This window comes from Engystomops pustulosus, chromosome 4, assembly GCF_040894005.1.
Source record: "Engystomops pustulosus chromosome 4, aEngPut4.maternal, whole genome shotgun sequence".
NCBI classification, from domain to species: Eukaryota; Metazoa; Chordata; class Amphibia; order Anura; family Leptodactylidae; genus Engystomops; species Engystomops pustulosus.
Genome location: NC_092414.1, coordinates 114943154 through 114960131, shown reverse-complemented (window position 1 = coordinate 114960131; position 16978 = coordinate 114943154). Strand labels below are relative to the sequence as shown.

General features: G+C 39.0%; 1 protein-coding gene across 2 annotated transcripts in view; it reads left to right on the top strand.

Moving 5' to 3' along the window:
• The window catches only part of CPNE8 (copine 8), a 190703-nt gene extending 173931 nt beyond the window's left edge, over window positions 1-16772 (top strand). For both annotated transcript variants that reach the window (XM_072147109.1, XM_072147111.1), the window contains 4 exons: window positions 1068-1170; window positions 6874-6931; window positions 12491-12564; window positions 15111-16772. In XM_072147109.1, the coding sequence (XP_072003210.1) occupies window positions 1068-1170; window positions 6874-6931; window positions 12491-12564; window positions 15111-15299 (424 nt within the window). In that variant the 3' untranslated portion in view covers window positions 15300-16772. The remainder of the gene's footprint in view (window positions 1-1067; window positions 1171-6873; window positions 6932-12490; window positions 12565-15110) is intronic.
• Window positions 16773-16978: the final 206 nt, after the last annotated feature.

Here is a 16978-nt window from a genome sequence, read left to right as displayed (position 1 = left end):
GTGCATTCAGTATGGCCAGTGTTGTGGTGATGGCAGTTACACGTCATTACTATGGCAACAGAGCAAGAAAACCTGTTAGATCATCACTGGGAGCAGAGCGTAAGAGGGAGGAGGAGTTACTAAAAACTAAAGGATCATGGAACATGTAGTTTCCAGTGGCGGCCACCTTAATGATAACTCCACCTACTTCAAAGAGGTCATACATTTCGTAAATCATAAAATCAAACTATTTAAAGAGGACCTGTCACCCCGAAAAAGCCCCCCCCCCAAATGTGCCCCACATAACCCGCTCCCTAGCCCCTTTCTGCCCAGCATTTTTTTTTTTTAATCTATGATCGGAAAGGAGTTTTAAACAGATCCGACCTCTTACAAAATAAGAGGTTGGTTCCTCATATCTGGTGTGCTGCAGTTGGCGTTATTCAAAAGGGGGATCGGCCGACACTCTCCCAGCACGCCCCCTGTCACCTAGGACCCATAGGAGAAGCCGGCAGCATGTATTGCGTAATCGCTGCCGGCTCTCCACGATGCGGCCGCGCCGCCACTGTTCCACTGACAGTTGCGCGGGGCTTATTCACATGGCCGCCCGCGCTGCACTGACAGCGCTGGCGCGGCCGCATCATGGTGAGCCGGCAGCGATTACGCAATACATGCTGCCGGCTTCTCCTATAGGTCCTAGGTGACAGGGGGCGTGCTGGGGGAGTGTCGGCCGGCCCCCCTATGAATAACACAAACCGCAGCACACCAGATATGAGGATCCGACCTCTTATTTTGTAAGAGGTCGGATCTGTTTAAAACACCTTTCCAATCACAGATTTTTAAAAAATTTGCCGGGCAGAAAAGCTAGGGAGCGGGTTATGTGGGGCACATTTGGGGGGGGGGGCTTTTTCAGAGTGACAGGTCCTCTTTAAGCTCTGTTTTGTGACTAATGAAATTAAGTATTGTTGTATTCATTTATTTATATCATCATGCGTTTTTGAGTCAGACATTCATATGCCCGGAATACCCCTTTAAGATCTTTTTATTCAGTGGTGTAAAGTAACAAAAACTGTTTTCATTCCTTTCTGTAGATATGCTACTTCTATAAAGGATGGTTCCCAGTACTTTGTTTTGCTGATAATTACAGATGGAGTTATCTCTGATATGGCTCAGACAAAGGAGGCGATAGTCAATGTAAGTGATTTTCACACATTGTATAAATGCACCTGCTCGCTTCAAATATATGCATCATTTTCTGCTTTTCAACCAAGTAACGAATGAACTTTTGGCCTCAACTTTATTTTATTCAGAGTACTTTGCTGAATGATACCAATAAATACACAGTTAACATTTTGCATTATATTTCCTTTCAGTTAAAATAATTAAAGCAGAATATAAATAGGAATATGTTACATTTTTTACAGTTGAAAACATTATTTCTTTTCAAAGGCATAATAAATGTCTGTAAAAACAAAACAAAAAAAAACAGAAAACTTAGCACTAATGTATTTGAAACCATTACTCCATTATAGTATAACAAAGTGGTTCAACTTGCAATGTTATATTTGGTGCTGAAACTCTGGTGCACTAAGAGAAACAAGCCCAATGAATAGGCGACATACATTATCAGACATATAGTAAATGCCTCAGATTCATCATAAAAACCTAAGCAACTTTGACAAACTTTGGTGCATTCACGTTGTTTGCCTAAAGAATGCCACTGCTAGATACTAGTTACTAGATATTTGTTGTCTTTTATCTTTTTAACCACTTAGTGACGCGGCCTGAAAAGGCTCTTATGACCAGGAATTTTTCATGAACATTCGTAAATGGCGGTTTAAGGGCCATAACTTTTTTTTTTGCGTGCTACCTTAAAAATATTTGCACATATAGCTAGTTAAAACATAATAAAAGTTTTAAAAAAAAGAGAAAAGTCTTTTTTTGTAATATATAGTAATTTTTTTTTTAATTTTTAAATAATCTACAAATTAAAATGATTAATGAATTCCCTATTTTGTTTTGATCATTTTTATACATAATATGTATAGTCTCCGGTAAATGGGGAGACTATGGTGATGTTTATTGTAGCGGGGGATTTATTTTTTAGTCTATGGGAAAATGTTATTGTATTTTTATGAATATTTCTTAATATTCTTTTGTGTGTGTTTTTACTTTATATGTCCCCCATGAGGGGGACATTTTCACTTTTTTTTTCTAACTTTACTTTACTTGGTGGTTTTGATCAGAGCTGTATTGGGTCTAATTAGACCCAGCATCTCTGAATAACCCCTTTAGACCTGGCAGCAGCACCGCTCTGCTGCTCCATGCATCGTGCTCCGTCAGTGTAATGCCATGAGGAATGGAGAAGCAGTAACGAACCGCATCTCCCATCTCCCTAGGGCCAGAGACACCCGAAGATCGGGTCCTGCAGTAGAAAACTGCTCCGGTCCTGTGCCCGCTGACATCTATAGTCAGCAGGTGGTCCGAAAAGAGTTAAAGAGGACCTGTCACCTGTAAAAACTGCACTAGGAGCTGCTTACTAAAGTAAGCAGCTGCTAGTGCTACAACAGACGCACTGCCGATAACGCTAGCAAACACTGCCGCGCTGTATAATAGAAAATGCCGGATCACACAAGCGTATTCATGAGGGGGCGGTCCAAGGCGCCGCTTCACCCCGGACCGCACTGTTTTGGCACTGTGTTTGTACAGTCCTGGGATGGCCATATTCGCGGAACAACTACTTTATAAAATATGCAAATGAGCCTGTGACATTCTGCCCAACATCACCAGAGAACCTCTTGGCTCTCCCGTCTCATAATGTATGCATGCCACCACTCACTTGCTATAGCCCCTTACTGGCGGATACCTTATTAGATGGCGGAGCCATTACGAGTAAGTACGTTAGGGCAGTCTACCATAAATATATATGAAACGGCTTAAATGACCAGGACATTTTTAGCAAATTTTGCAAGGCAATATGTTGTTTTTTTTATCTAGTTGCATTTTTTTCGTGACATATAGAGCAAGGACTTTTTTCATTTCTAGTTTTATTCAGGATTGAATTTACTAAAAAATTTTTTTTAAAAAATATATACTTTTTAATTTTCTAATGAACTCAAAATGAACATTAGAAATTAAAGGGTTATTCAGCAAATAAATATTATTGTTTTTATGATGAAAAGTTATGCAATTTTTCCAATATGCTTCCTGTATTAATTCCTCATGGTTTTCTAGATCTATGCTTGCTGTCATTCTATAGGAAGCTTCTAGGTTTACTTCTAGTCGTCAGAAATCTGTCCATGATCACACAGGTGCACAGCTCATTAGTGTCACAGAGAGTAATCAGAGCTGTGTTGTTTAACAAGCCTTGCACCTGTGTGACCATGGACAGATTTCTGTCAACTAGAGGTAAACTATAGAAAGACAGCTAGCAGAGATCTAAAAACCATGAGGAATTGATACCGGAAGTACATATATACTCGAGTATAAGCCTATTTCAGCACAAAATGCTACAGGGGCTGACAGACTATATACTAGGAGGCTGTGACCAATGCATTTACCACCGTCGGCTTATACTCAGGTCAATAGGTTTTCCCAGTTTTTTGTGTTGAAATTAGGGGTCGGCTTATACTCGGGTCGGCTTATACTCGAGTACATGCGGTATATTGAAAAATTTTATAACTTTTCTTCATACAAACAATAACAATTATTTGCTTAAATGGGAACACCCCCTAAATTCTCTATTTTATATTGGTTGTTTTGATATATGCTATGTGTATAGGTAAATAGTAATGCATGTTTCTAAATATTTATTAATATTTTGTGTGTGTGTGTGTGTGTGTGTGTGTTTTTTTTACCTTAATTGTCTGCCGTGAGGTCATAAAAACCCCTGAAGAATATTTGCACAGGTTTTTTTTTTTTCTCTACCATTTTTTTCTATAACAAGTTTTCCCTGTAACTGAGGCATCTGTAAGAGCCCCTTTGGGGGGAAGATGTCTGGGGTAGAGCTGTACCGATCAGACACAGCAGCTCTACTTAACCCTTGCAGACGCAGCAATCAACGGACTGCCGGGTCTATAGAGCAGCAATGTCGACTTCTTTCTTCACTGCATAGCGCTACTTCAGTGCTATGCAGTGAAGAAAGGAGAAGGCAGAAGCAGGAATAAACCGCTTCTACCTTCTTCCCAGGGTGTCTGGCTGCATCTGACAGCTGGAGACCTAGTCCTGCTGTAAGAGCGAAGCTGAAAGACATTGCACCATCTAATGTCTTTCATCAGCAGTCCAAGGTACGAGGTTAATTGTTGTATTGCTAAATATTATTGTCTTGAAAAGTATTTCCTCTCATAACATATTAATAAATTGTGGTCAGTTCTGGCATCACTTACTTACCCCTAATTTAAAAACTGTCTATCTTGACATTTTCCTGATTCATGTATTTTTCGGTCATTGCTTTGCTTTAGGCAGACTGTCTAAATTATGTTCCAAAACTAGCAGATGTTACGCACTTGCTGTAAGGAAGCAGACTCTAAAATATTTATGTTTACATGTTTAAAAATAGTTGTTCTAATAAAATAGGACTGGATTCAGGATGAATATGTTGAGTGTAAAAGAGGTTGAGGTCTACATTTGATAGAAATATAAGGTCTTGAACTTATTTTTTGTGCTCAGTGTTGCATAATGGGGAGCCTAAAAATTATATATAAACTTATTAGTAAATTAGATTAAATTTGTATGTAAACCTATAAAATGATTGCAGGAATATTACATAGTACTTGGCAAATGTGCCGTTGTGTCACAAATGCTTACAAATAATATTAGTGTCCAACTATTGGAATTTAGAAGCATTCTGAAAACCTAAATATCTGTATATTGTAAATTAGTTAATGTGTCATTACAAAGAGGAAATCCACAAGATTTAAGTCAGTATGCATTATTCATAAGATGGCTTTCTATGTATAGAATGTAGATTAAAGACACTTGGGAAAGAAAATGTATACCAATAAATGCCTATTAAGGAATGAATGGATATATACCTTACCCTTTTGGTGCTTATTCTTCTGCTCTCTCTGATACGATTGGAAAGCGAATACTGAAATAAAGACATTTTGATGTGATGGATTTGATATTCATCAATCTGTTTAAAACAGGATTCTGTGTAAACAAACACTATCTAATGCTACAAATCAAAGAAATCCAGGTGTGATGCAAATAATTATTATTTTTATTGCGGCAAAATTCAGTTATATGTGACATTTCAATTGTCACTGGTCTTCTGGTATGTATGGGCGAGAAGCTGGGTGCCCATTTGTAAAGCATGTGTAAAGAGTGCCAGTCCATGGAGATAAAATGACAATGCATAACACCTACAGAAGTCAGGAAACTGTATCTTTTTATGTATAATATCATTATATTTTCTAATATTCCTCCATGTTGGACTGTTTAGAACAAAAACCAATATGGAAAAAAGCCAGATTTCCAGAAAGGATATTCATATAAAAAAATATATAATTTTAATTAATACCATGTGAAAAATGGGAACAGACATAGGGAACTTACAAGTACACTGTACTGGAGGGACACAAAACATCCGGGGGATATGGGTAATACCACACTAGAAATCACTAGTCAATGGGGCACAGTTACTTACCTGGTCCGTGAAAATCCTCGAAAGTGCATTGTCCGACCAGAATGTACTGAGCCGCGATTCACTAAGATTGTGCGCCTAATATCCTACATCTAATGCTTCCCTGCTAAGGTCCAACAGAGTTCACCTTCCTGGTGCATGTAAGTAGATTGTCTCGCAACACAAATTAAGTCTTAAATCCCGCGCTCAGTCCGAATCAGTCAGATTGTCCGACGGCCCACCCCCGATTTCTGTTGCATGAAAGCCATCACAGCTGTGACATAATCCCCGGGTAAATACCTGTCACAGCGGCGCAAATCCCGAAAACTTCCAAAATCCAATGAAAGTGCGATCTACGGACCCTTAGTAAACAAGCCCCAATATATGATATATAGTTGCAGTTGTCAAAGTTGTCACTATTAGTGCATCCAGAGTATAGTGATGTTACATACCTAAATCTTCCTCTATCTATAACTTGTGTTATTGCATAAATATCTACATACTACATTTCCATGTAATTAATACCTAAAGTACTGGTAGCCCACATCCACTCAGATGGCTGACAACCCAACTTCGTCAAATCCATAGACAACAAGGTTGCGCTTTACCTGTGCATCCAGCATCTCTTATACATATAGGGGTGGGATTAAAAATTTTAAGAACATGTTCCCTACTTTGCAAGCAAGTACAATAAAACAATTAGAACTACTAAAAAACTACTAATAAACAATTTGAATATTTCTAATTATGTTTATATCAATATTTAAATTAACCTATTTGTATCTAAAAGTTAATTTATTTACATTTTTAAACATTATAGCCTTATAGCCAAAAATGTTAAATAAACATTTAGCTAACTGTGAATAACACTGTTTCACATACCTACCTATACAGGCTATTTAGTTATAGAGCTATATGAACTGCATAGATTCAGAACCATAAGTGTTCCCAGGAAACGCATATGCGATCAGGCCGAGGCCCGCCCCCTAGTGTCGTGTTATGATTGCAACACTAGCAGAACATGTGACCTCGCCCTCAGGCATATAGCTGAAACACAGCGATTTGCTACAGGGTAAAAAATGTGACTGCTTCCAAAAACAGAGTCACACCTGACCTCAGCTGTCTAGAGATGTACAGAGTTTCGTTTCAATACCTCACACTACCTTGGTTTGGAGAGAAGCTGTATTTGGAAGGAAGCAACCTTGTTTTTCACCCCCTGTACAACCCCTCTTAAGAGTCTTGAATTCAGCAAGTATACTTTGTTTCCTTTAAAGGCTTCCAAGCTTCCAATGTCCATTATTATTGTAGGAGTAGGACCTGCAGAATTTGATGGTAAGTTATATATTCCTCCGTCTATACTATATTTATATTTCAATGAAATTTTGCATGTGTTTTGTATATTTTTGTTTTTATATCTAAGGAGGTACTTTATACAAAATTTTAAATTGTAAACCAATAAACGACATGTTTTTTCCAATGGTAATTTTGTAATTGTATAAGCATAATTGTTATGCTGCGTGCTTTATTTTTAGTGATTAGCTCTGAAGTTTGTAATATGGAACAGTTGAACAAAACCAGCATGTCTTTAAAAGCATCTAAAATGTGAAAGTGGAATTGGCCAAAAGCATGTTTACCATGTTTCCATGCAAATTCACAATTCACTGGATAATAAATGTGCAACCAAAAGATAATATGGAATAATCCCCGCCACCAGCTTTACTACCTAAAACAATCAATAGGTAGTGAAATAAATCAATACAGAGAGAGGTTTTTTTTCCTCTCTCCAAGAAAAATAGATGATGAATTTATACAGGACATACCTTTTGTGCTATAGAAAGATGAGATTTCAAAAGGCACTACTGAATGCTTTATATTGTTAGCCCTGTTGTTGCCTTTAAACTTTCATGGACTTACCGGTATTTTAACAATATTAATTGTTCACTATTTTTGTTGACAGACATGCAACTGAATTTATTGACAAATGGCTGCCAGTATTTTACTTTTTCTGTAAAATGTAAATAGCTTAACATATGGATAACTGGCAGCTTAACAGCAGTTGTTTTGGTTGAGATAGCTGCATTGTATTCATTAACTGTGAGACACACAATTATTGGAGCTTAATCTGAGACACTTGGACCACAACTTAAAGGGGTTGTCCAAATTCAGCACATATTTCATATGATTTGTGTAAGGAAAAGGTATACAATTTTCCAATATACTTTCTGTATCAATTCCTCACAGTTTTCTAGATCTCTGCTTGCTGTCCTCCTATAAAAGCTTCTGTTCTTCTGTCCAGTGGATAGAAATCTGTCCATGTGATGTAATGGACATGCAGGTGCACATGCTGTTTTTATCACACAGCTCCTATTACTCTCTGTGATAATAATGGTTCGCGCACATGCATGTCCATCACATAACATGGACAGATTTCTATCCCCTGGAAGTAAACAAAGAAGCCTCCTATAGAATGACAGCAAGCAGAGAGCTGGAAAACTGTGAGGAATTGATACAGATTTCTATCCCCTGGAAGTAAACAAAGAAGTCTCCTATAGAATGACAACAAGTAGAGAGCTGGAAAACTGTGAGGAATTGATACAGAAAGTTTATTAAAAAATTGTATAACGTTTCCTTACACAAACCATATCAAATATTTGCTGAAAGTGGACAACCGCTTTAATGTTTTCTGCTTATAGATATGTGTATGCACAAAATGACAGGCCACAAAAGATAAACCATCCGTCAGTGAATCATTAGTTGTCTGCAACTAAGGCATCTAAAAAGAGAAGACAAGACGGTCTTAATGAAATATGTTTACAACACTAATATAGATTGTGATTATACATATACAGGTCAGGGGCGTTGCTAAGGTCACAAAAGATCTGGGGCACGGGCCCCAATACATATACCCTCACTTTATAATCTCCCCCCACAGAGCATTATACCCCAGACTCTGGTTAATATTTCCCAATTATGGCCACACTCAGTGTTGAGAATGACACTTTACATCACACCCCTCTCTTGTGGCTCTGACACTTAGTAATGTGGCCTGACATGTAACAATGCCCCTCAGAAATAGATTCCCCCCACACAATATCCCAAGACACTCAGTAATAGCCCCCCCCCCGACACTCACTTTTAACCCCCCTCTCATTTACTAATTAGCACCTTACATTAACCTCACATTCACTAATAGCCCCAACAGTTGGTAAAAAGCCCCACACTCAGTATTAGCCCCTGAAACTCACTAATACCTTCCCACTCACTTATAACCCCTTACATTCAGTAATAGCCCCACTCACTAATAGCCCTCACATTTTGAAATAAGCCCCCACACTCAGTAACAGCCATCCATACTAACTATTAGCCCTCCACCCATTCAGTAATAGCCCCATCACTTATAGCCCCCACATTTTGTAATAGCCCTCCCACACTCGTTTTTAGCCCTATACACTTGCTATTAGCTCCACACACTCACTAATAGCCCCCGCACACTTACTACTAGCCCCCTAAATTTACTAATAGTCCCCACACACAGTTATAACCATCCACTCACTCATAGCCCCAGTCCACAATTTATAATAGCCCCAACCCCCACTCTCACCATATTCAGGAATAGCACTTAATTCTTTTATAGCCTTCCCCCTAACTCATGGATAGCTCCCACCCCACAGTAATGCCCCCAAAACCCCATACAAACCACTAATAGTCACTTCTCTTCCCCCGTCCTCTTCTCTGTGTGTGCGAAGAGAGAGGCGCCGTGACGTCACTACATTGCGTCACAGGCTGCGGCTGCTACAAGGAGCTGCTTGAAGCAGGAGATTCGATGCCATTGACTCCTGCAGATCCTTGTAATCCGTGGTACTGCTGTTTGTGCTCTGTAGTGGAGCCGGATGCTGCCGGCTACCTGGTCCACTACACTAATCATCTCTGTATGCATTCAGAGGATGCAAATAGAGATCATTGTGGAGAGAGCCGACAGACAGGAGACAGGGACATTCGGGGCTCTGGCCCACAAGATCCGGGGCACGTGCCCCGGATCTTTTGACCTAACGACGCCCCTGATATAGGTATAAGCTCACATTTTTGTGAAAAGTCACCTTGGGGCTGAAGATCTGGCCACCTACTTTAAAGGACACCTGTCATCAGGTCTCTGCCACTAGTCCTGTCCAATCATTGTAAAATCATCATTTCTTTATTATGTAAATGAGGCTGGTCACATGGTCAGAGGCAGTGATGTCACCCCTGTTCCCCCTCCCCTCTCCTCCCCCTGCTCATGTCTTTGTGTAATGTATAGTAAAGCATGGCTAGTGTGTGTGCTGCATCTGCTGACATTCTCCTAATACACGTGTGACATGTGTGACACAGACATCAGCTACACAAGTACCTGACAGGTTCTGCTATAACATGGCTGCCTGGAGCTGTTGTATCTCTCCTATACACACACAGGCTGCAGGGGGGGTGGCCACCAGCAAGCACATGTAGCAGCCATCACAGCTTTACACAGGCTGTCAGTCAAGCACTGGGGGTGTGGCTGTGCCTCCCACTCATAAATAAGCTGGACAGCTTGAATATGCTAATGACTCATTGGACATTTCACAGGTCATTTGCATACAGCTTTAGGACCTCATTGCTTAGGTTTACAGGCATGTAGAGGGACAATGAAGGGATATAATGCTCTCTAATGGTAGTTTATGAAAATCTATTTAGATTTGAGGGGTTATTTTGCATGACGGGTTCTCTTTAAAGATTGAGTGTATTCGCCAGGAAATAATTTCTCCCTCTCAGTCACAGAAGAAGAAGTGTCCAGGCTACTTTCCTCTTCTCACCCCACTACCTGTATCGTTGGCCCCATCCGCTCACATATTGTACAGTCCCTCTACCCAGCAGTCACTTCTCACCTCACAAAAATCTTCAACCTCTCTTCTGGTGTCTTTCCCTTTTTTTCAAGCATGCGGTTGTTACCCCGATTACTAATAAAACCCTCCCTGGACCCTTCCAGTGCTACTAGCTACCAACCAGTCTCTAATCTTTCTTTCATCTCCAAACTCCTGGAATGCCTGGTCTATTCTCAACAATCTGGTTTTCATGCTATGCACTCCACTGAAACTGCTCTTTCTAAACTCTCCAATGATTTTCTCACTGTTAAATCCAAAGATGACGATTCTTCTTGATCTCTCTGCAGCATGTGATGGACCAACAGCTCCTCCTCTCTTGGCCTAAAGGGCACTGTACTCTCTTGGTTTTCTTCCTATCTCTCTGACCGCACTTTCAGTGTCTTTTTTTTTTCTGGAACTCTCTCTTCTCCTCTTCCTCTTACCACTGGCGTTCTTCATAGCTCAGTCCTAGGTGATCTTCTCTTTATACTGCCCCCACTGAAAAAAATACTGTTTCCAGTATCATCTCTATGTTGGTGGTAACCAACTATAAACATCTGCATGTAACGTCAGCCCTGCCCTAATTCGGAACACCAGTGATTGTCTCCTTGGTGCCTCTAACATCATGTCCTCTCTTCTTGAAACTTAATCTTTCTTAGACTGAACTTCTTGTCTTTCCACCTTCTACTAACCAAGCCAACCCTGACCTCTTCATCTTAGTCTGTGGGATCACAATAACCCTGAGGCAGCAAGCCCGCTGTCTTTGGGTTGTGGTGGGCTCTGACCTATCCTGTGCTCCTCAAATTCAATTTCTTGCTTCGTCTTGCATCTCAGAAACATCTCTAGAATTTGCCCATTTCTTACAATTGAGACCTCTAAAATGCTTAATTGTTGCTCTGATTCACTCTCGTCTAGACTACTGTAACTCTCTACTACTGTAACTCTCTTCCACTCGCTAAACTCTCTCCACTCCAATCTATTCTTAATGCAGCAGCCAGGCTCGTCTTTCAGACCAAACACTACACGAATGCCTCCACTGGTTACCCATCTCCTTCCAAATACAATTTAAAATAATCGCCCTCATTCAAAAAGCTCTGCATAATTCTGAACCCCCCTTATCTCTCTTCTTTCATCTCAATCTACAGCCCAACCCGTGCTCTTCAATCTACCAGTGATCTTAGATTAATCTACAATTCATACCTCACTAACGTCTCCACGACTTCTTCTGTGCTGCACCAATTCTCTTGAATGCCCTGCCTGGACTATCAGATTAAATTGGACTTGATCAACTTGCGTCTATTTCAAGCCTTATATACTATGATACTATGAATATCCAAAGTTTCAAACCCATCTCTCTAGGCAAGCCTATAACACTTGCTAACTACATGAAACTTCAGCTCTCTTTACTTACCAATCCTGTGTCCTCCTACCATCTATTCTGTTCTATTCCCTTATGGCTGGGCCATTATACAAGCTTTTACTTCTCCCCCCCCCCTTCATCCTCATAGAATGTAAGCTCTTGCAAGCACTCCTCATGTTTCATATGAACGTTTGTGCTATGTCATGTTTTATTTTATTTATGTCACCTGTGATATGCAAAGTGCTATGGAATATGATGGTGCTATAAAAGTAAAGATTATTATTATTTTTATTATTAATCACAGCAAAAGTAGTTCACATATACTGTATATTTCTTCGGATGTTGCCAGTGAGATCTCCATGAATGAAGCCTCAGGCCAAACAGTAGTAGTCTCTGTGTCGGGTCATGCATGTAGTCTTGAACTGCAGAGAGTAGCTTCCTGTATATGCAAGAAAAACAAGGAAAGGCTGCAGCTTTCAAAGGAGAGAAAGACATGTAAATATACATGCAGAGACAAGTTTACTAAAAGAGATTTATTGAAAAATGACTTACCCCTTTAGTATTTTATACCCCAAGGAGTTCTTAAAATAAGTCAGATCTTTTATGATATAAAGTTTAGTTTATGAAAATAATATCCATTACTTTTTCATTTGAAAGCAATGATAGAATTGGATGGTGATGAAGTCCGGGTCTCATCAAGAGGACGTTATGCAGAAAGGGACATTGTGCAGGTAAAGATGCAATATTTTAATAGTTGCCAATTAAACTGATGTTTTTTGCATATTTGACAATTGGGAATTGTGATGCAGGATTTGTAATGAGAAGGTATCAGCAAGCAGTCTTGCCAGTACAGTAGAGTAAGCACAATGAAGCAAACATATTTGGTGATTTTAGCTGGAGGATGGGGCACAATTAAAAATACATTGGGGCAGATTTACTTACCCAGTCCATTCGCGATCCAATGGCGCGTTCTGTGTGGAGGATTCGGGTCTTCCGGCGATTCACTAAGGTAGTTCCCCCGATGTCCACTAGGTGTCGCTGCTGAGCTGAAGTTTGTCAGAATGCACTGAAGTTCACCAAGCCGGGCCGAGTGCAGGTAAGCGAGTGTCAAGTGACACTTTTTTTTTTTAAATGCAGCGGTTTTTCCGAATCCGTCGGGTTTTCATATGGCCACGCCCCTGATTTCTGTCGCGTGCACACCGGCGCTGATGCGCCACAATCCAATCGCGTGCGCCAAAAACCCTGGGCAATTCAGGAAAAAACGCTGCAAAACGGAAAAATTCGGGTAACCCGCTGTAAAACCGCAATTCGGGCCCTTAGTAAATGACCCCCATTATGTATATGTATTCTTTAGTGAAATTATTTCAATTTCATTGCAAATAATGTAGGAAGCATAAGTTTTCTCTTATATCCTTTTGAGACAGTTTATGAAATATTGTTCTGCCTTACATTGGTAAACAGCAGTTGATGTATCTCAATTTTTATATAGGGTATTTTTGCATCATATGTTGCACATTAGGAAAGAAAAGAACATGACTGGAGTTGGACAATTACTGTGGATATTAAAATTAATCCACAGTAATTGCTAAGCCTTACTAGGCAAGTAGTCTAGGAAACATAATGTTGAATTGAAAAGGCAGTTAAATTTGGGAGATGCATCATATAGAGCAGTGATGGCTAACCTATGGCACTGGTGCCAGAGGTGGCACTCAGAGCCCTTTCTGTGGGCACTCAGGCCATCACCAGAGATGACTCCAGGTATCTTCCTGCAGTCCCAGACAGCCCAGGACTTGCTGTGCACAGAGCTATTTTAAAGTGACAGCTCTACCTGGGACTATTTTCTGCTTTATTGGTGTCCTCAGGGGCTGGTATCAATGAAAACTGTGACAGAGAAGGGAGTATAAATCACAAATTAAACTTCTGTGTTGGCACTTTGCGATAAATAAGTGGGTCTTTGTTGAAGTTTGGGCACTCAGTTTCTAAAAGGTTTGCCATCACTGATATAGAGCCAGCCACATTTTGAAACTTGAGAAAAATGTAAATTCTCGCTCACTGTGGGTCTTAAGAGTCCACTATGTGGTTGCACTCATTGTTTGACAGCATTTTCTATGAGGTTCTACACTGTAGGTACAGAGCTAGCGCTCCCCATTCACTTATGGAGACCACCCACTGGACATTTTAACCCAGGTAGAGATTAACCCCTTGCACAGGGGCCTTTTTTCCATTTTGCATTTCAAAATTTTCCTCCTTTTAAAAGCCATAACTTTTTTATATTTCTGTATGAGGGCTTGTTTTAGCCCTAGCAAATTGTACTGTAGTGGTTTAATATTCCATACAAAGTTTTGGGAAGCTGAAAAAAACTAAAACCTTTTGTACTATAAAAAGTCTTCATTTGATTGTATTCTGATGGCAATAACTTCGCAATGCTTCAGTTTATGGAGCTGTTTAGGTGTAATATTTTTCAGGACAAATTGACGTTTTAATTTCTACCATTTTGGGAACTGTACAACTTTTGATCACTTTTTGTTCTAATTTTTTGTGTATTGTGAAATGACTAAAATGTTGATAATGGAGTTAGATATTTGAAATAGATTTTTCATTATGGGGTTTAAAATCGGTAATAATTGTTTTTATATTTTGATAATTTGACATTTTGGGACCCGAGGAAACCTAACAGGCATATGTTTGTTTAATCTTTTGTGTTCTACGTAAATTGGAGTAATTTGAACTTTTAGGTTTTATTTTCCTATGCTGTGGTTCTAGGTTCCCTAGGGTACAGATCATTACAGATTCTTCGGAATGACTGGCCTGGATGTCTCACAGAGACTATCCAGCTGTTATGGTAAAGTATTACCAGCCACCGGTGATGGCACAGGAGGTGACAATCCATTCCAGCGTGGTGGCATGGCTTTGCCCCTAGCATTTAAATGGTTACCACCAGCATCGATTTCAGGTGTTAGTGGTGGTTTTATGCTGCTTAAAGCAATCTGTGAGCCCTCTTCATAAATCCTTAATCACACTGTGACATATTGTTCTATCACATGTCATTAATATCAATAAAGAAAATATACTGAATAATTTCCTACAAGCTGATCAGCTCCTCCTGCTCTAAAATGCTGTCTTTAGACATCTTACTCAGTGTGACTGGTTCCTTTAATAATCATCTGAAATGCTGTGTACCCATGTAATTATAAAATATTATTAATACATTGTATATCATATTCATGGTATATTAATCTTCCTAAAAACTATAATGTGCTGCTCTTTTCCTTTACAGTTTGTACCTTTCCGTGATTATATCGACAGAACTGGAAACCATGTATTGAGTATGGCAAGACTTGCCAAGGATGTCTTAGCAGAGATTCCTGACCAGTTTCTCTTGTACATGAGATCTATAGGATTCAAGCCATTTCCAGCTCCACCACCATACACACCAACCGGGCACCTATTACAAACTCAGATCTGACTAAAGTACAGTTCTTCCAACTTATTGTGATATCTTTCTAGCTGCCTGGCCAGCTTCAAAGTAAGGTGCACTAAAATTGAACTTTTGACAGACCCTCTTGAGTATTTGGAAAAGCATCAGCTTTTTGGATCTAAAAGAATCTGTTTACAGACCAAAACTGTAAATATGAGTTTAAGAGTAAATAGAAAGATTTTAATACTTGTCAGGAAAAACACAAAAACTGTTTCCTATCTGAGTCTTATTTTTGTGATCATTCATTTTTATTCAAACTGTTGGGGAAGCACAAATCACACTTTTAATCCAAACCTTATTGTTCTCCCTGGCTGAGACCTTCTTATGTGGGAATGCAATTCCTTGGTGTCAATGTTTACATGTTACTAATTTTTAACTTTCAGTACTTTTGTATCTATTCTTAAACAAAAAAAAGTTTAAAATTGTAGAAAATCCAGTGTCTTCTATCTGGCAATAAATATAGCCACAGAAAGCAATATCCCTTTAAGGATCTCTTACACAAACCAAGAGTCAAGGACAAGCTCATGCACAGCCCTTTTAGAGGAAGAAGAACCCCTGAACTCTGGCACTTATTAACATTTTTCAGATGAAACATGGCTTAAACCCTTCAAATAAATGTGCGAATTAAGAGAGAATCTGAAAATAATTATTTCTCTAGAAACATAATCTAATAAACCTGATGTTGCCAGATTAATGACAAGTGATAAAAACATCTACATGCCTGAATGACTGTTTTCTTTTTTATTATTCTTTTTTTTTTGTTTTGTAATTAATGGTGCATGGTGTCTTAATCTGTACGTCAAAAAAGAGAACTCAACATACTGGGTTTTACTGTTAGCACCTAATCACATTAATGCCATAGTATATGGGCAGGTGGAAATGTGGTGATATGTTGAGAACCTGTCTTCCATTGCTCTACACGAGTAATGCTAACCCAGGACTTTTGAGCGCAGAGGTGTCGGAGAAATGTGCGAGTGATGCACGGAAGTGTAACTCTATACACAAGAACTATGTTTACTTAAATACCCAAATACGTATATATGCTTGTTCATATATAATAGTACAATGTTTTTGCATGTACAGTTTTTACAGCATATTACACAGTTTTGTGCAACTTTGTGTCAAATACAATACATTATTCTAGAACTAATGGCCTTAAACACACACCCAGTTCCTCAAAATGATTGTGAATTGCCTTTAAATGATGGAAACTATTCTATCTTCTTGTGTCAACCTTGTAACTGCTTTGTAATGTAATTTTATTTGCATAAAATATGCATAAATATTTTGTCTATTTCTATGATGTACTGTTCAAAGAAGAATTATTGTAATTAGCCCTTTCTTTTGTAAGCATGGTAACAGGTATTTTGCTGAATTAAATTATATCTGCAATTTTAGACAATATATACTTCTGTAATGCGATATATTAATTTTTTTATTATATTAAAATTATTTAAACTCTTCTGTATTAGATCCTTTTTGTACATGATGAAAATTTTAAGGATTGTAAAGCTTTAGAAAAGTTATGCTATGCTGAATGGAAATCTTAATTACTTGGTGAAGTAACATGAAATGACTTTGTAGGAGTTGAGGAGGTTAAAGGTGCAGTGTCTGTGAACCTTTTCCTAATTAAATGGATCAAATGCTGGCAGAACTACTCATTGCAT